The following is a 20,217-nucleotide window of genomic DNA, read 5'->3' as shown; positions in this document are numbered from 1 at the left end:
CTCGCAATATTAATACTATTAATTCTGGCCAACGCTTTGCACAACTGCTGTTGTTGCCTATGTTATCTACTAGCAATAAAGTTGTCGGGGGACAAAGAGGATCCGGAGGGTTTGGTTCATCTAATGTATATTGGGCTGAAACCATTACCCCACAAAAGCCAATTTTAACACTATGGTTAGATGGAAAAGAATTTTCAGGACTCATTGATACTGGGGCTGATGTGACTATAATAAAAAAGGAGTGCTGGCCATCTTCCTGGCCATTAGAGGAAACTTCTACTCATTTGAAAGATATTGGACAAAGCACTAACCCTGAAAGAAGTTCAAAACTCTTGACATGGAAAGATTCGGAAAATCATGAAGGAACTATTCAACCCTTTGTAATTGCAGGACTTCCTATTAATCTTTGGGGTGACCTTTTATCTCAAATGGGAATGATTATGGGCAGTCCAAATACCATTGTTACAGCTCAAATGCTTAATCAAGGACACATCCCTGGGAAAGGTTTAGGCAAAGATAACCAGGGCATAATTGAGCCTTTAACCCCTTCGGGGAATTCTCAAAGAACAGGTTTAGGGTATTTCTCCTAGGGGCTGCTGATTCTCCTGTAGCTCATGCAGATAAGATAAGTTGGCTATCCGACATTCCTGTGTGGGTTGATCAGTGGCCTCTGACCTCAGAAAAATTACAGGCTGCACATCAATTGGTACAGGAGCAATTGGCAGCTGGACATATTATAGAAAGCAACTCTCCTTGGAACACTCCTATATTTGTTATAAAGAAAAAATCAGGAAAATGGAGACTATTACAGGACTTGCGAGCGGTTAATAAAACTATGGTTTTAATGGGAGCTTTACAACCAGGCCTCCCTTCTCCAGCCGCCATCCCTCTGGGATATTATAAAATAATAGTAGATTTGAAGGATTGTTTTTTCACTATTCCTTTACACCCAGAGGACCAAAAAAGATTTGCCTTCGGTTTGCCATCCATTAACTTTAAAGAACCTATGAAACGATATCAATGGAAGGTTCTTCCTCAAGGTATGGCCAATAGCCCTACTTTGTGTCAATCTTATGTTGCCACTGCTCTCCAACAAGTTAGAAACTCATGGACTCAAATGTATATTATTCACTATATGGATGACATTCTTATAGCAGGAAAAAATGGGCCTCAAGTCTTGCAATGCTATGCAGACATGAAAGCTGCTCTGCAGAATCATGGGCTAGTCATTGCCCCTGATAAAGTCCAATTAACAGACCCTTATACATATCTAGGGTTTCAATGGCAAGGAACACATATTACATCACAAAAGGTAGAACTAAGGCTAGATAAATTACAAACACTCAATGATTTTCAAAAACTACTTGGAGATATTAATTGGTTAGTTCCTTATTTAAAACTCAGCAAATATGAACTAAAACCTCTATATGACATCTTGCAAGGTGATGCAAATCCCAATTCTAGGCAAGTCACACCAGAGGCACGACAATCATTGAAAATAATAGAACAAGCTATACAAAATCAAGGCACTACGTTCATTGATTATGAACAGCCTTTAAAATTAATAATCTGTACAACTAAACAATCTCCCACAGCTGTGTTTCGGCAAAAATCTCCTTTGCTATGGCTTCATTTACCTGCATCACCAAAAAAGGTTCTGGAACCATATTACATGGCTACATCCCAATTAATAATGATAGGCAGAAATCAAGGAAAATGTTATTTTGGGAAGGAACCTGATGAATTAATTTTACCCTACACTAGTCAACAAATTGACTGGCTAATGCAAAACATTGAGGCATGGCCCATTGCTCTAGCTTCTTATAGTGGCCATGTTGATAATCACTATCCTCCTGATAAATTACTAGATTTTGCAAATAGGCATGAATTTATTTTCCCTATTAAGACTTCTCACAAACCCCTAGACAATGCCTTGTTGGTGTTTACTGATGGATCTTCCAATGGAATAGCTGTCTATGTAGTCAATAATTCAGTAACTCGATTTCATACACAGTGTTCTTCTGCTCAGCTCATTGAACTACATGCAGGCATTGCTGTATTCGCTACATTTCCTAATCAGGCCTTAAACATCTATACAGATAGTGCTTATATTGCACACTCAGTTCCATTACTTGAAACAGTAGGACAAATCAAAACTGCCTCCACTGCCAGCGATTTATTTAGACAATTACAAACTTTAACCCACCAGAGAACACAACCATTCTATATAGGACATTTAAGAGCTCATACTGGTCCTCCTGGCCCTTTATCTAAAGGCAATGCAATGGCTGATGCTGGCACACAAAATTTGTTCCTTGTCCTTATAGCACAGGCTGGTGTTCCCGCCGCTCAAGAGACTCACCAGCTACATCACCTTAATGCAAAAACTTTAAGACTCATACACAAAATAACTAAAGAACAGGCTAGACAAATAGTAAAAAATTGTCCTCAGTGCTTGCAAACAGCACCTACACCACACTTGGGGGTTAACCCCAAAGGACTGTTACCTAATGCATTATGGCAAATGGATGTTACACATCTCCCTGAGTTTGGAAACTTAAAGTATATCCATGTATCAATAGATACACTTAGTGGCTATATCTTTGCTTCATTACAAACAGGAGAAGCTACTAAACATGTTATATCCCACATGTTAGCGGCCCTTTCCTTTATGGGAAAACCAGATTCTTTAAAGACAGACAATGGACCTGGGTACACCAGTTCTCGTTTTGCAGATTTCTGTACAAAACTATACATTAAACATATCACAGGAATACCCTATAATCCTCAAGGCCAAGGTATAGTAGAAAGAGCTAATCAGACCATAAAATGCACTCTAAAATAAAATAAAAAAGGGGGAATGGTACCCCACAAAAGGAACACCCCGTAATTTGTTATCTCATACTTTATTCATTTTAAATTTTTTAACTTTAGACAGTCAGGGACTTTCTGCAGCTCAGAGGTTTTGGCAATCATCCACTCAAACAAAGTACGCCTCCGTTCTGTGGAAAGACCCTTTAGACAATTCCTGGCACGGTCCTGATCCAGTCCTTATATGGGGGCGCGGTTCAGTATGCGTGTATTCTAGAGAATCACATTCTGCTCGTTGGTTGCCAGAAAGATTGATAAAACAAATAGACTCTGCTGTAACCCAAAAGTAGCCTAATTCCTTACAGACATGAAGAACTCCGCAGGATTGCTGTTCGTAACCATAATTTACATCAACATTGCTCCAGGAGAAGTGGGCTTACAAGCACCGGTAAGTAAGAAAGATTTATATGACTCTATGTTTGCAAAACCTTGTGACTGCAAGGGTGGAACTGCCACTGATTATAAATTACCCAACAATCAATACAAGACAGTTGATTGTGGCACAAAGACTGCTTATTTAGCAGCAGATTCTAGTCAGCTAGGGGGCTTGAAGAGCCCAAAGTGGCAATGTGTAAATAAACCACCCATCATACCCAGTATTAAGGGTATACCAGGACAATGTCCCTGCACCTCTTATTTAGATCAGATGCATTCATCATGTTATACATCAGTTCAAGAATGCACCTATAATAACAGATCCTATTTTACTGCAATACTGCAAAAAACTTGGGGAGGTTCCATAGGGGGCAATTGGGGACCAATTCAGCCAGGGGGATCTCATAGTCAGTATGCTCAAGCATCCTGCTCTGGCACAGTAGGACAAGCAGTATGTTGGTCAAAAAGGGCTCCTATTCATGTCTCCGATGGAGGAGGCCCCCAAGATAAAATAAAAGAATTAATAGCTCGGAAGAGAATTGAACAGATTATGGAACAATTATATCCAAAACCTCATTATCATCCTTTAGCTTTGCCAATGTCAAGAGGAGTAGATTTAGATACTCAAACTTAGATGCCACGCATAAAGCTTTAAATATTTCCAATCCCACTTTAGCTGCTGATTGCTGGTTATGTATGACTATAGGGACTCCTATGCCCCTAGCCTTACCTACTAATCAATCTATATCAAAAGTTAATAATAACTGTAGCTATAGTTTACCATTTGGAGTGCAACCTGTAGGCTTTTCCAATCATACATGCTTTAAGGGTAATTTTCAAAACAATAGTTATGATATAGATGTAGGTTTTATAACATTTAATAATTGCAGTAGATTTATAACCTATAATGTATCTATATGTCCTACCAGAGGAGCGGTTTTTGTCTGTGGTGGAAATTTAGCTTATCCAACTTTGCCTCAGAATTGGACAGGCATCTGTGTTTTGGCCACCTTATTACCAGATATTGATGTCATCTCTGGAGATGAACCAGTTCCTATTCCTAGTTTTGACTATTTAGCAGGACGCTCAAAAAGAGCTGTACAATTTATTCCCCTCTTAGTAGGATTAGGGATATCTGGCGCACTTGCCGCCGGAACAGCAGGGTTAGGAATGTCTATGAAGTTATCCCGTCAATTAATAGATGATGTTCAAGCGCCTTCTAGCACTATTCAAGACCTACAAGATCAGATAGATTCTCTTGCGGAGGTAGTCCTCCAGAATAGAAGAGGATTAGATTTACTTACTGCAGAGCAGGGAGGAATTTGTTTAGCTTTGCAGGAAAAATGCTGCTTCTACACGAACAAATCCGGTGTGGTACGTGATAAGATCAAGCGGCTCCAAGAAGACTTGGAGAAGAGACGAAGAGAATTGTTCGACAATCCTCTTTGGAGTGGACTCAATGGCATAATCCCCTACCTCCTCCCCTTATTAGGTCCTCTGTTAGGATTGCTTCTTTTTATATCCTTCGGGCCCATGATATTTAATAAAATCATGGCTTTCATTAAGCAGCAAGTAGAAGCCGTTTCTAAGGCACAACAGATACAGGTCCATTATTATCGTCTGGATCAGGCCGATCAAGGCATTCCATACAATGGCCTAAAGCCATAGCTGGGTTGGCAGTCATTGACGGGCAACTGAGAGACACTAGAAAGTCCGAACTCACCTAAGACAGATCTTGATGATCGATGACGGGTAAGAGCATTCGTAGACACTAGTGCGATCTCTCCGACCTAAGACAGACGCAACCCCAGGCTCACTAAATAAAATAAAAAAGGGGGACCTGTTGGGGTCAGCGGATACGCCGAGGAGCTGTAAAAGGAACAGCTTGCCTAAGTGAAACTTGGCTGTTTACTTGCCTGCAGTTCAAGCCTCATTACGCCCTGAGGTCAGTATGCCCTGAGGTGATTCACAGAAGCATACCTGCAGGTAGTTCTCACTGCCTGTTTGTGCAGGATACTCCTCTCTATGAATAGGCTTTGTCTTTTCAACTTTCATGAAATCACATCCTCATTCCTCAGCTTGCTATTCTCACGTATATTCCCCTATATAATCTGTAACCTGTCTGTAATAAAATGAGACTTGATCAGAATCCTGTCTTGTCTCCATTCTTTGTGCCTCTTGCCTCGTAGAATCCTCACTCCCCACTTAGAGTCTCCGTTGCTCGACCTGCGGGACGGGTCAAGTGGCGCCCAACCCGTATACCTTCCTGAGCTCATTGCCCCCAACCCATACCTATTATTCGGTCCTGAATTTGAAGGATGCCTTCTTTTGTATTCCCCTGGCACCTCAGAGTCAAGAGACCTTTGCCTTTGAATGGAATAACCCAGAAAATGGACTGGTGGGGCAGTTCACTTGGACCAGACTACCACAAGGGTTTAAGAATTCCCCCACCATTATTAATGAGGCCCTCAACAAAGATCTGCAGGCTTTCCGCTCCTCCCATCCATTGATCGTACTGCTCCAGTATGTGGATGACATCCTCATAGCTGCCAAGGACGAAGGAGAATGTGAGGAAGCTACCTTGGACCTGCTACAAGATCTTGGGTGAATGGGGTATCGAGTCTCCGCCAAGAAGGCCCAGATTGTGACACAAACTGTAAGTTATTTGGAGTATAAATTACAGGGAGGGCAAAGGACATTATCCAGCCAGTGAATTCAGATGGTCTTGCAGATCCCCGAGCCTACTAACAAGAGACAGGTATGAGAATTCCTGGGTGCAGTAGGATACTGCCGACTGTGGATATTAGGCTTTGCAGAACTAGCTAAACCCCTGCATGAACTAACCAGGGGTAAGGAAGAGCAGTTCACATGGACAGATAAGGAAAAGCAAGCGTTCCAAGCACTGAAAGAGGCCCTAGTGACTGCCCCAGCTTTGGCCCTGCCAGATCTGGCCAAACCCTTTCAGCTACTTATAGCAGAAAAGGGAGGGGTAGCTCTAGGGGTACTGAGTCAGGAGCTCGGGCCGTGGAACAGGCCCGTCACCTATCTGTCCAAGAAACTTGACCCTGTAGCCTCGGGATGGCCAGCATGTCTGAGGGCACTTGCTGCCACCTCCATACTAGTCAAGGAGGCTAGTAAGTTGACTTTGGGACAGGACATCCAAGTAATTGGGGAACACTATGTAGAGCAAGTGCTACGAGCACCTCCTGACAGGTGGCTATCTAATGCGCGGCTAACGCAGTATCAGGCTCAGCTGCTGAACCCTCCGTCTGTTCAGTTCCTCAAAACTGCGGCCCTGAACCCAGCGACCCTGTTGCCAATGCCGGACTCCACTTTGGTCCACAGTTGCAAACAAATCCTTGACACAGTGACTGGCTCCCGCCCGGACTTAAGGGATCAGGCCTACGAAAAGGCAGACCTGACCCTCTTTACTGACGGGAGCAGTTTTATCAAGGATGGACAATGGTATGCAGGGGCAGCAGTGACCAGGGAGATAAGGTCCTATGGCAGAAAGCGCTGCCCGCAGGGACATCTGCACAAAGGGCGGAGCTAATAGGACTAACCAGGGCCTTACAGATAGCGGAGGGAAAAGTTGCCAACATCTACACTGACAGCCGATATGCATTTGCCACCGCCCATGTCCACGGAGCCATATACAAGGAGAGAGGCCTCCTGACAGCAGGAGGGAAGGACATTAAGAACCTCAGTGAAATTCTTGCCCTCCTAGACGCCATTTGGCTACCTACCAAAGTTGCCATCATCCACTGCAAAGGACACCAGGAGGGGGATTCTCCTATTATAAAAGGTAACAACCTAGTGTTAGATTCAGGGAGTACTGGGGCTGCCAAAGAGTGTAACTATTGAAGAAACAGTAAGTGCTGATATGGCTCCTGTGAGGCTGGGAACAAAGAAGGTCAGAGACTCTTATCAGAAGTTTAAGTTTGAAATTCGCCACTAAGCTAAAACCGGCCCCTGTTGCTATGCCGACCCCTGTTGCTATGCTGCGTGTGACCTCCCTAGCCAATAGCTAAACTGCCACATCTGCTTCTGTCCTATGCTTGCTCACTTAGGATATATAAGGGCTTGGCTGTAAGCTCCAGGCGCGGCTTCCATTTGCAGCTCCTTGTGGGCACGGTGTCTCCGGACATCTCGGGAGTTCGCCCCTGCGCAAGTTAAACTGGCCAATAAAGTAACATCTTAACTCCTGAAAGTCTCCGATGTTTGTTCTCATGCCCGGTGGATGCTACACTAGCAGACTCAGCTGCAAGAGAAGCAGCCACTGGGCCACAGGAAAGCCTTCTGCCATTGCTGTCTAAGCCAATGCTACACCCGGATCCTAGATATTCCCCAGAAGAAGAGCAGGAAGGGATACAATTAAAGGGGAAGAAAAATCAGCAGGGATGGATTGAGCTTCCTGATTCCCGGCTCTATTTACCCCAGGGAATAGTAAGGGAAATAGTGGGAGATACTCATACTAGCACTCACCTAGGGCAGAATAAGCTAGAACAACTTGTCAAGAAATATTATTCCGGGCCCAACATCAGGGATATTGTCCACTCCGTTGTCTCTAGATGCAGCATCTGTGCCAGGGTAAATGCACAGAATGAAGTTGCCTCCCTTTGTGAGGTGTCGGGGGAAAGCTCCTGGAGAGTTATGGGAAGTAGATTTCACAGAGATGACCCCTGGGAAGTCAGGTTATAAGTATCTATTAGTATTAGTAGACACCTTCTCAGGATAGGTGGAAGCATTCCCCACGCGAGGAGAGGCTGCTTCCACAGTTTGCAAAGTCTTATTAAGGGAAATCATACCTAGATACGGCATTCCCCTAGCCCTAGGATCAGACAGTGGACCTGCATTTATCTCTAAGATATCTCAAGAACTAGCTACTAAGCTAGGTATCAATTGGAAATTGCATTGCATTTATAGGCCCCAAAGTTCAGGACAGGTAGAAAGGATGAACAGGACTTTAAAAGAGACTATAATTAAACTAAGAGAGGAGACTGGCGAAAACTGGGTTGAGCTATTCCCTTTCGCCCTCTTTAGAACCAGATGTACCCCTTATCTTAAGAAATGGGCCCCTTATGAAATCCTGTTTGGACAGCCCGTATCCCTTGTGCCTCGATTAACCAGAGAGGAACTAGAAGTTTCTAAACATAACTTCCTCAAGTCCTTGCAGGCTCTGCAACGTATCAGGAGCGAGGTACGAGCCCTCCAGAGGTCAGCCCAATCGGACGAGAATCATAACTCCCGACTACAGGAGTCACCGACCCTGGACAGTGGGTATGGATTCTTAACCACAGACGGGGCAACCTTGAGCCACAATGGAATGGACCGTTCCAGGTGCTCCTGAGCACACCTACAGCTGTTAAGGTAGCTAAAAAGCCATACTGGATCCACCTCTCCCACGTGAAGCCGGCCCATCCACCAGACGAAGGACCTCAGAGATGGCAAGTCAACGGCCCCCTGGCGAGCCACTAAGGCTCACCTTCTCCTCTACTCGGGACTAATAGCATTCTGTTGTTTGCCCAGTAGCGGACTAGAGCAGCAAGAATGGGTAATAGTTAGAACAGCTGATGGAACTATAATTGCTAACAATTATACCTGGAAAAAAAACATCTTCAGTAACCCTAGAGACTGACCTCACAAAATTCTTTGATGATAATTTCTGTGATACCCCAGCCTTTTCCGGGATGTCTTGGGATCTCACCCGGTGTGATGTAGCTCAAAAGAACAAAAACCTTTTTTTACACCGGCCTGTATGGGTGTTTAGAGCCATAGCCAGGTAAACGAGGCACGTGTGGGTCCCACTCAGATTACTGTTGTAGACAGTGGGGTTGCGAATCTTTAGTAAGGGGGATGGACCCCTTAGGGAAGGCAAAGACCCTCATATAGACTTAATTCGAAAAGGACCAGAGCCTACCTCAGGGCGGGACCCACGTTGCGCTCGAAACGCATGCAACCCCACTACAATAAGAGTCCTGAAACCAGAAGATCCTGATTGGGTTAAGGGCCGAACCTGGGGAATTAGACTCTATGTAACTGGACATGACCCAGGGACCTGTTTCACTATCAGAAAACTTCCTACTAAGAACAGACCCCTCCTTCGAGGAGCAGGAAGCGGCTGCCGCTCAGGCCACCTAGGCCCCCTGTCAGCCTCCCGGCAGCACCTGAGCTCCCGGACAGTGAGACAGGCCCAGACCGGAGCGGAGCTGCCACGACTCCTACTGCAGACAGACCGGAGCGGAGCTACTACGACCCCTACTGCGGACAGACCGGAGCGGAGATACTACGACTCCTACTGCAGACAGACCGGAGCGGAGCTACTGCGACTCCTACTGCAGACAGACCGGAGCGGAGCCGCCACGACTCCTACTGCAGACAGACCGGAGCGGAGCCGCCACGACTCCTACTGCAGACAGACCGGAGCGGAGCTACTACGACTCCTACTGCGGACAGACCGGAGCGGAGCCGCCACGACTCCTACTGCGGACAGACCGGAGCGGAGCTACTACGACTCCTACTGCAGACAGACCGGAGCGGAGCTACTACGACTCCTACTGCGGACAGACCGGAGCGGAGCCGCCACGACTCCTACTGCGGACAGACCGGAGCGGAGCTACTACGACTCCTACTGCAGACAGACCGGAGCGGAGCTACTACGACTCCTACTGCAGACAGACCGGAGCGGAGCTACTACGACTCCTACTGCAGACAGACCGGAGCGGAGCTACTACGACTCCTACTGCAGACAGACCGGAGCGGAGCTACTACGACTCCTACTGCAGACAGACCGGAGCGGAGCCGCCACGACTCCTACTGCAGACAGACCGGAGCGGAGCTACTACGACTCCTACTGCGGACAGACCGGAGCGGAGCTACTACGACTCCTACTGCAGACAGACCGGAGCGGAGCCACTACGACTCCTACTGCAGACAGACCGGAGCGGAGCCACTACGACTCCTACTGCAGACAGACCGGAGCGGAGCTACTACGACTCCTACTGCAGACAGACCGGAGCGGAGCCGCCACGACTCCTACTGCAGACAGACCGGAGCGGAGCTACTACGACTCCTACTGCGGACAGACCGGAGCGGAGCCACTACGACTCCTACTGCAGACAGACCGGAGCGGAGCCGCCACGACTCCTACTGCGGACAGACCGGAGCGGAGCTACTACGACTCCTACTGCAGACAGACCGGAGCGGAGCTACTACGACTCCTACTGCAGACAGACCGGAGCGGAGCTGCCACGACTCCTACTGCGGACAGACCGGAGCGGAGCTACTACGACTCCTACTGCAGACAGACCGGAGCGGAGCTACTACGACTCCTACTGCAGACAGACCGGAGCGGAGCCGCCACGACTCCTACTGCAGACAGACCGGAGCGGAGCTACTACGACTCCTACTGCAGACAGACCGGAGCGGAGCCACTACGACTCCTACTGCAGACAGACCGGAGCGGAGCCGCTACGACTCCTACTGCAGACAGACCGGAGCGGAGCTACTACGACTCCTACTGCAGACAGACCGGAGCGGAGCTACTACGACTCCTACTGCAGACAGACCGGAGCGGAGCCGCCACGACTCCTACTGCAGACAGACCGGAGCGGAGCTACTACGACTCCTACTGCAGACAGACCGGAGCGGAGCTACTACGACTCCTACTGCAGACTGTTCCCCAGTCGAGCCATGAGAGCAGGACCATAAATTGCCTTTTTACACTCCCAGCCCGTTACTAGAAAGACCACACCACCAAGAGATGTATGACCTAGATTTATTAGATAAGGTATTTCCCTTCTTTAACAGCACGCAGCCTGGAATTACAGAGTCTTGTTGGCTATGCCTTAGTCCCAGACCCCCTTTCTATGTAGGGCTGGGGGCCAACACCTCGAGAGAAGGGGAACTGGGTCCCACTACAGGAACCCTTACGAGGGACCGGAACCAGGATCAGATAAAAGATTGTTTCTCTGAAGGATCTCTCACTTTAGCAGAGTTCCATGGGAGGGGAACCTGCTACCTTCTGGCAAATTTCACCTTAGGTAATTCCAATTATAATGACTATTGACTTAACCAAGAAACCCTACCTGCCACCCTAGAGGACCCAAAAGTGATGAAGGCACCTGAAGGGCTATGGTTTGTGTGCACTCAAGGCATCTTCAAGTGTATAGTCCCCACTCATCCTGAACTTTGTGTAAGTGCTTATATCATCCCACAGGTATATCTATATGGAGGAAACCCCGAATTCCTTGTTGCTTCCCCAAGGCGGGTGAAGCGGGCCCCACTCCTTATCCCTATCGTAGCTACTATAGGAATCGTAGGTTCTGCCGCTGTAGGGGTGGCATCACTCATTCAAGGGGAAGCCAACCCTAGACAGCTATCTAAAACCTCGAAGGGCCTGACCAGGCAGTGGCGCAGTGGATAGAGCGTCGGACTGGGATGCAGAGGACCCAGGTTCGAGACCCCGAGGTCGCCAGCTTGAGCACGGGCTCATCTGGTTTGAGCAAAAGCTCACCAGCTTGAACCCAAGGTCGCTGGCTCCAGCAAGGGGCTACTCAGTCTGCTGAAGGCCTGCGGTCAAGGCACATATGAGAAAGCAATCATTGAACAACTAAGGTGTTGCAACGTGCAATGAAAAACTAATGACTGATGCTTCTCATCTCTCTCCATTCCTGTCTGTCTGTCCCTGTCTATCCCTCTGACTCTGTCTCTGTAATAAATAAATAAATAAATAAATAAATAAATAAATAAATAAATAAAACCTTCTCAAAGGATATCTCACTCCTCCAAGATCAGGTAATATATTTAGAGTGCCAAGTAGACTCCCTTGCTGAAGTAGCCTTACAGAATAGGAGAGGACTAGACCTCCTCTTCCTCTGGCAAGGTGGGTTATGTGCTGCATTAAGGGAGGAGTGTTGCTTCTATGCTAACCACTCTGGAGTAATTAGAGAAAATATCAAGACACTCACCAACAGATTAAAAATTAGAGATACGGAAGAAGAAAGCTCTAGTTGGTATGCCTCCATGTTTAAGACCTCTCCTTGGTTAACTACGCTTATATCTGTGATCGCTGGACCCCTCCTATTGCTTCTATTAGCCCTTACCTTTGGACCAATACTCCTTAACAAGCTCCTTGCCTTCATTAAAGAAAGAATAGAAGTAGTGAAGTTAATGGTTCTGTCCCAGCCTTATACCATTCTCCCCACTGATCAAGAATCAAGGGTTTGATTTATGCCCAAAAGAGATGGGGGAATGTTAGGTTCAAGGAAGTGTGCTGTGGCTGCCAGAGTCTAACTCTTAAAAAACAGGAACAGGGAAGTGCTGACAAGGTCCTTGTGAGGCCGAGAACAAAGAGTTCAGCACAAAGTTGGGCGAACATCCTGCATTCTATGAGTCAGAGACCTTTATCAGAAGTTTATGTTTGAAATTCTCCACTGAGCTAAACCCTTCCCCTGTTGCTATGAACATCCTGCATTCTATGAGTCAGAGACCTTTATCAGAAGTTTATGTTTGAAATTCTCCACTGAGCTAAACCCTTCCCCTGTTGCTATGCTGCGTGCGACCTCCCTAGCGAATAGTTAACCGCCACATCTGCTTCTGTAAATGCTTGCTCACTTAGGATATATAAGGACCTAGTTGTAAGCGCCAGAGGCGACTCTCGTTTGCAGACCCTGTGGGTACGGTGTCTCCGGACACCTTCGTCCCTGCCCAGGTTAAACTTGGCCAATAAAGTAAGATCTAAACCTCTGAAAGTCTCCGACGTTTGTTCTTGCGCTTGGTGGATGTAACACCCACTAAGACTCTGTTGTGCAGAAGACACCGGGGAAAACTATATATACATAGAATCCTCACCTGAGACAACAGGCAAACACTGTTTAGAATAGAAATTATACTGCTCACAAACATGAGGGGATATTTTATAGCTTCATATTCATTTTGAAATATCCTGTAATTTTTTTTTGTGAGCAGAATCATATAATTTGACTGTTATGAAAATTGAAGTACATTGGAGGATGTTACTTACCTAAACTTAATTAGAAAGCAGACATGCCATTTTAAAAAAAAGTATACATATAGGCATCACCCCAAATTATTAAGTATACCCTATTAAAATATATATATAATCACACTTAGCTAAAATCAGGTTCTTTAATATCTAATACTAACCTCACATTTAAATCCCTATTATGCTCCCAATGTCTTAGCTCTATCGTTTGCTCAGAGGTGGATCCAGTTGTACCTTTGGTTCTCTCTCAGATTTCTTAATACGCTTTTTTCTCTCCTCCTTCAGTCCATCTTTTTTTTTTTTTTTGGGGGGGGGCATTGGTTTGCTGGAGATCTGACCTATAGGATCTGACTTTTGTCTTTTTTCCTGATGGGGTTATTTTACTTGACTTTCATATCCTGTGTGCCTTTCAAGGCAGAAGTGATTTCCATAGGTTTGTCAGGGAAGTTTATAGATGATTTATGTACACGCTGCTGCACCGTATCAGGGACACATGATGTCAGGCTTATTCAAATTTGAGCTAATAGATTGATCACTGCCTTAGTTTTCTTCCTTGTGGTAAAAAAAAAATCAATGGTCATTTTAAATCTCATCTCTTTTAGATATGTACTCTAGTGCTTAAATAGGAAAAGTATCAGTTGTTATTGGAATCAAAGCTTCGGTGTGAGGAGATAAACTTAAATGAGGATGCTAATTAAAAAGAAAATTGAGCATATAACATGTACCAGACACTGGGAATTATATGTTCTGGGAATTATAGCAGCGAATAATGGTGAATAAAACAATATTTCTATGTTCATGGAACTTTTATTTTATTGAGGGGACAAACCAAACAAGTGTGTCAGATGTGCTAAGTGCTATGAAGACCACTGTAGCAGGGAAAGGTGGTATTTTAAATGATATGATCATGGGAGGCTTTACTGATAAAGTGATGATTGGGGAAGGAAATTTAGAAAGATGTGAAGTAGGCAGTTGGGTATATTCTGTTTAGGGGACAATTCTGGGATGAAAACAGTTATCGGAGAATAACTGCCATAAAAGTTAAAAAGCCACACAATCGAATGTGGTCTTTTATATAAGAGAATTGATGATGAAGAGGCAATTCAAAAACCAAGCCATGGTGGGATTCAGCTGGTCCTCACCAGTTCAGCAGGACTGATATCTAATTTTTTGTTGAGTTTGGCAAACCAGTTAAAGCGGCACTTGTCATCAGGGTTCTCAGGTGGGATTTTTCAAAGATGAACATATTATGTTCAGAGAAGAGAAATCGCCTGTTTCTAATATATTAACACAATGCCGATTAGTCTAATTGTGGCCTGCTTCTAGGAATGAGATCCTATTCCTACTCCTACAGTGAAAAGATGGTTAAGGATAAATCAAACAGCCGATAGCGCTCAGAGAAGTGAAGAAAATTGCTAGTGAGGACCCCAATCAAGGAGCAATATGGAAATATTTTAAATAACAGTTATATTATTTTTTTAATCAGGTATTTAGTATTTCTTCACTAATATTTTAAAACTCTTATAACAATCTAGTTTTGTGTACCTCTTTTATTGTTCTTAAGTATTAAATGCATGAAATAATAAACTACCTTTCGGTATATCAGTTTCTTTGTACTTAAAACGTTCGTAAGGGCAGAGAACCAGTTGTTAAATTATTTGAATCACACCACTGGAAGTGAGCCCTCAGATTTATTTATTCATTTTAGAGAGGATAGGGAGAGCCCTGGCCGGTTGGGAGGGAGAGCCCTGGCCGGTTGGCTCAGCGGTAGAGCTTCGGCCTAGCGTGCGGAGGACCAGGGTTCGATTCCTGGCCAGGGCACACAGGAGAAGCACCCCCATTTGCTTCTCCACCCCCACCCCCTCCTTCCTCTCTGTGTCTCTCTTCCCCTCCCGCAGCCAAGGCTCCATTGGAGCAAAGATGGCCCGGGCACTGGGGATGGCTCCTTGGCCTCTGCCCCAGGCACTAGAGTGGCTCTGGATCCCGGTCGGGCGCATGCGGGAGTCTGTCTGACTGTCTCTCCCTGTTTCCAGCTTCAGAGAAATGCAAAAGAAAAAAAAAAAATAGAGAGGAGAGGGAGAGACAGAGAGGGGAGACAGAGAGAGAAGGGGGGAGGAGCTGGAAGCATCAACTCCCATATGTGCCTTGACCAGGCAAGCCCAGGGTTTTTTTTTTTTTGGTATTTTTCCGAAGCTGGAAATGGGGATAGACAGTCAGACAGACTCCCGGGATCCACCCGGCACGCCCACCAGGGGGTGATGCTCTGCCCACCAGGAGGTGATGCTCTGCCCCTCCGGGGCGTCGCTCTGTCGCGACCAGAGCCACTCTAGCGCCTGGGGCAGAGGCCAAGGAGCCATCCCCAGCGCCCGGGCCATCCTTGCTCCAATGGAGCCTCGCTGCGGGAGGGGAAGAGACAGAGAGGAAGGAGAGGGGGAGGGGTGGAGAAGCAGATGGGTGCCTCTCCTGTGTGCCCTGGCCGGGAATCGAACCCGGGACTTCTGCACGCCAGGCTGACGCTCTACCACTGAGCCAACCGGCCAGGGCCAAGCCCAGGGTTTTGAACCGGCGACCTCAGCATTTCCAGGTCGACGCTTTATTCACTGCGCCACCACAGGTCAGGAGCCCTCAGATTTAAAAAAAGAAAAAGAAGTGTTTTATCTCTGTATGTGGGAATTCATAGACTACATGTGAATTTATAACCTACAGTTTTCCAAGTACTTTCTTTGGCAATTCTCCCTTTCTCCTGTGATTCTCAGAACAAGCAGAATAACTATTATCCTTGTTTATAGATGTGGGAGAATGCCCTCAGATGTACGCAGTAAAATTGGAACGTCCACTCAAATAGTGTGTTGATATGAGAAACATGGGAAGATCCCTTTTGGGATCTGGTGATAGATACACGTCCTTCCCCAAATGCCCCTATGTCCCTCACATATTTTGCATGCAGTTCCAGGGAGTTCTCAGTCCTCTTGAAGCCTCTTTGTGGAACTTCCCTTCAGAGCCCTGTGTCTGAACCTGGCTTTTCTTTTCTCTTGGCTCCCCTGATTTGAGAAGATGGACCTTGACAACACTGATCTCTGTCTAATCCTGTTGCTGTGGAAATAGTTGTTTGCACAGTGATGTAGAACTGAGCAGTCCAGATATTTCTATTTGACTTTTGACTTGCTCTGGGTGAAAATGACATGTGCCACCCTAGGCAGAAACTTCAAGAGCCATGTGCAGTCAGTCATTATTCCTTCAGCATGGTTCTTAGGATGAAGGAGACTGGTGAAATTAGAGCAGTGACTAACCCATTCAACACACATTATGAGCAACACAGAACCCATTATTGTAGTAAGCCACCAGGATTTTGGAATGATCACAGCACCACTAGTATTGAGGCAGTATTATATTGCATCTAGTTTCTGAGAATTGATGTATTCAGGGAACATTAGGTTGCCATGTTGTCAGATATGGCTATAGCTCACTTGCTTTCACAACGGTATTAGATGGTGTGATTGTACATGATTATGTCACAATTCATCCATCTATTCTCCTTGGTTGATGCGTGCTCTGTTGGCTACCTTAAAATCTATAGAATTCTTTGCTAGAATATAAAATGTTAATACAATTTTCATTGTATAGATTACTTCATAAAAATTATGTTAACATTAATAAGTAAAAAATATTAATGTCTTTGGACCATGTATAATAAGATATAATGGCTTAAGCCCTGTGGAGATGAGAATTAGATACAATTTTAGAGCAAATAGTCAAGAAATCTGCCTTAACCCTGCCCCCTCCTCTGATTAGCTGACCTGATTCAGAGATAAGTTTTTCAATTTTGAAATAAAGGAATCTGTACAGATCAGTGATTCTCAAATGCTCATCCATGAATAACATTAATCTTTGTTAAAGCTTTCTTTATTCTGCATGAAAATGAGAAAAGTAAAGTCTGTGTAGTAAATTTTTGATACCATTAAAATTTAATTCAATTCGTTTGGTATAAAGGACTGTGGCACTCTAATAGAAATTATAAAGATTAAAAATAAAACTTAGCTTTGCAAAAAGGGAACTAGCCCCACCTTAGAGCAAAAAGTGCTCAAAGCCGCAAACGGCTGGTAGCCGTTACTGATGCAATAACAAGAAGTCACATCCTGGAGTTGTTTGTTAGTAGCAGTTAAAGAAAATTTCCACAGTACCCTTAGGATGAACCTTTAGTTACTAGGACACATGATCATAATCACCCCATGTTTAAGCCAATCGCAAAATGCCACCCTCAGCTTCTGTACAGAGTCGCTTGCTTGCTTCACTATAAGAACCCCCTTAGTCTGTAAGCCAGCTGTGACTCTGGTGACCACCACCAGGAGTTCACCCCTGCGCAGGTTTGCTTTTTGGCCATTAAATCTTTTGAACTCTCCGAAGGACTCCAGCATTTGTTCTTTGCGCGATTGGGTGTAACAGGACAAAGTTTATTTGGTACAAAGATTTCCTAGTTTGAGTTCATCCTTGCTACCTTTGAGGTGAGAAAAGGGTAGTTCTTTTATTAAATAAGATTGATAGCAGTCTTCTAAATTGTTGGCAACCCTACAAGAGTCTTTAGGGCGGCCCTTGCTTTCCTTAATTTGGGAAGGATTCCGGACAATAATTTCTTGATTTCATTTAAGGTTTGAAAATGTAGCTGCTATACAGTTGATGAAAGTTCATTCTGGCCAGAAGCTATGGAGAGATTAAGCCAAGGAAGCAGCAAGCCTGGGAGGAAAAAAGGAATAAAAAAATCACTAAGCACCCCTTGTGTGTTTCTTTTTCTTTCCTTTCTCCCAAGACTGTGGACACCGACACAGGCATCAAGCTAAGATGAACTAATAACCGTATGCCTGCTTTGACCCTGACTGATACAAGAGCAATACCACCAATTAGGTGTCTCCTTGCCCATTGATAGGGGGTTCCTGTGTGAAATTCCAGGGTCCCCCCCCCTTTTTAATTTCACTAAATGATTTTGGAGAGAGAGAGAGAAACCACCATCTGTTCATGTATGTGCCCTGATCAGGGATTGAACTCACAACCTTAGCACACTGTGATGATGCTCTAGCCAACTGAGCTATCTGGCCAGGTCCAGGTCCCTTTCTTTTATAACAACACATTTGACTGTTATGTGAGGTGCCCCTACTTCTACTGTGGCACGAGAAGGTCCCTGGAAAATCAGCCTTGCTTGAGCTAACAAGAAAAGGCAGGCAAGTCTTACAGGCATTAGCATGTCTTCCAAAGAGTACAGCGGAAAGAGATGGCCCCAAAGAGGGACTTAGAAGGGTTTGCACTGCTGTTCACACTGCCAGACAGGAAAATACTGTCAAATGTTAAGCTTTTTGGCCTACTGCCTTGTTCAAGTACTCAGGACGCTGAGATTCAGTGTGGGCACCTCCACTAACACTGAGACCAGAGGCTTTACTCACAGCTAATATTTTGAAGGACATTTTCTATTCTAAGACACTATCTGTCCTAGGTGCTTTACTTGTGTTCTTTTATGAATCACCCCAGCAATGCTCATTATAATTCCCATTTTAAGGTAACCTAATACTTACAGAGGGGTTAAGTAGTTTCCCCAGTCAGTATTCAAACAAGTAGGCAGAAATGTATCATGCCTTGGGGATTTCATCTTAAACCACACTTTTTTTTTTTTTTTAACGAACATATTGTTTTAAAAATGCATTTAAAATATGCTGTGGAGAGCAATGAATAAATGTCTTAATTATGTGTAGGCTTCACACAATTTTCTTCACAAGGTCTATTACAAAATTGAATCACATTTACTATTCACAGAAGTGTGCTATGTAGGCATTTGCAGAAAAAGACATGTAGTCCATAGGTAGAAAATGAGATCTTTAAACTCAGGTTTTACTCTGCCAGTAGCCATGGCACTCCCTTTCACCCCACAACATTCAGAAGTTACATTTGCTGCCAGGTGATCCCCACACTCTAAATCCCTCTTGATGTATACTTCTAAGAAGCTTGAGCGTTAGGACCTTGCTGGGAATCAAAGAACGTGTATTCCTGGCCACTTTTACTTCTCTTATTCTAGTGATCTATTTCCTGTTGAGCCTGTTTTCCATTCCTATGATTCCAACCAGACTCTCCCTTGAGAAAAAAACCCAAATATTGTGGAAACAATTCTTTTAACTGGACATATCAGCTTTCACACATCAGTTTTATGTGGGTAATGCGCTAGTACTGAAACTGAATGCCTCAGTTGAGTAAACTGGAGATTCCTTTAACAGGAGTGATTGTATGGTTTGAAAACAAAAGTAAAAACGGGCAATTCACAAAGCGTTCAATAGGAAAAAAGCTCAACCGGGCCCAGGCCACCTTTCCTTTACCAGTTAACACAATAGCACCGCTGCATACACCTTTGATAAAACGGAAAAAAACCACGTGTCAGATTTCAACTAGACCACACAAGGCTTGCTGCTTAAACATTTTCAGCACGTCTGTAGTTACAGGCCTTTTAAACAAACGTGGGTGGCTCTGAAAAGAGCCTTTGGGTTAGGAGACAAGTCGCTTACTTGCGAGTCTACTTGGAGCTGGTGTACTTGGTGACGGCCTTGGTGCCCTCGGACACGGCGTGCTTGGCCAGCTCCCCGGGCAGCAGCAGGCGCACGGCCGTCTGGATCTCCCGGGACGTGATGGTCGAGCGCTTGTTGTAATGCGCCAGGCGCGACGCCTCGCCCGCGATGCGCTCGAAGATGTCGTTGACGAAGGAGTTCATGATGCCCATGGCCTTGGACGAGATGCCGGTGTCGGGGTGCACCTGCTTCAGCACCTTGTACACGTACACGGAGTAACTCTCCTTGCGGCTGCGCTTGCGCTTCTTGCCGTCCTTCTTCTGCGCCTTGGTCACCGCCTTCTTAGAGCCCTTCTTCGGGGCGGGAGCGGACTTCGCGGGCTCAGGCATGGCCAGGCCAAAAGAAAACAAGAAAAAAACGTTAGGA

The 20,217-nt window shown here is 45.3% G+C and overlaps 2 protein-coding genes across 4 annotated transcripts in view; one reads left to right on the top strand and one right to left on the bottom strand.

The window, feature by feature from the left end:
• LOC136382976 (histone H4) overlaps positions 1 to 5,569 on the top strand; it is a 13,473-nt gene extending 7,904 nt beyond the window's left edge. Inside the window, exon 4 of one of the 2 annotated variants that reach the window (XR_010747356.1) lies at positions 3,177 to 5,569. The gene's annotated coding sequence lies outside the window, so the exon portion shown is untranslated. The remainder of the gene's footprint in view (positions 1 to 3,176) is intronic. The other variant, XR_010747357.1, reaches the window with a different exon arrangement.
• LOC136382975 (histone H2B type 1-C/E/F/G/I) overlaps positions 1 to 20,217 on the bottom strand; it is a 23,872-nt gene extending 3,655 nt beyond the window's left edge. Inside the window, exons 1-2 of one of the 2 annotated variants that reach the window (XM_066352390.1) lie at positions 19,792 to 20,217; positions 17,683 to 17,983 (exon numbers count right to left, since the gene is read on the bottom strand). In XM_066352390.1, coding sequence (XP_066208487.1) covers positions 19,800 to 20,180 — 381 coding nt within the window. In that variant the 5' untranslated portion in view covers positions 20,181 to 20,217 and the 3' untranslated portion in view covers positions 17,683 to 17,983; positions 19,792 to 19,799. Of the gene's footprint in view, positions 1 to 17,682; positions 17,984 to 19,791 lie in introns of those variants that run through there. The other variant, XM_066352391.1, reaches the window with a different exon arrangement.

The sequence above is a fragment of the Saccopteryx leptura genome, chromosome 11 (assembly GCF_036850995.1).
Source record: "Saccopteryx leptura isolate mSacLep1 chromosome 11, mSacLep1_pri_phased_curated, whole genome shotgun sequence".
Lineage (NCBI taxonomy): Eukaryota > Metazoa > Chordata > Mammalia > Chiroptera > Emballonuridae > Saccopteryx > Saccopteryx leptura.
Note: the sequence above shows the minus strand (reverse complement) of the source record. Positions and strands in the feature narration are given on the sequence as shown.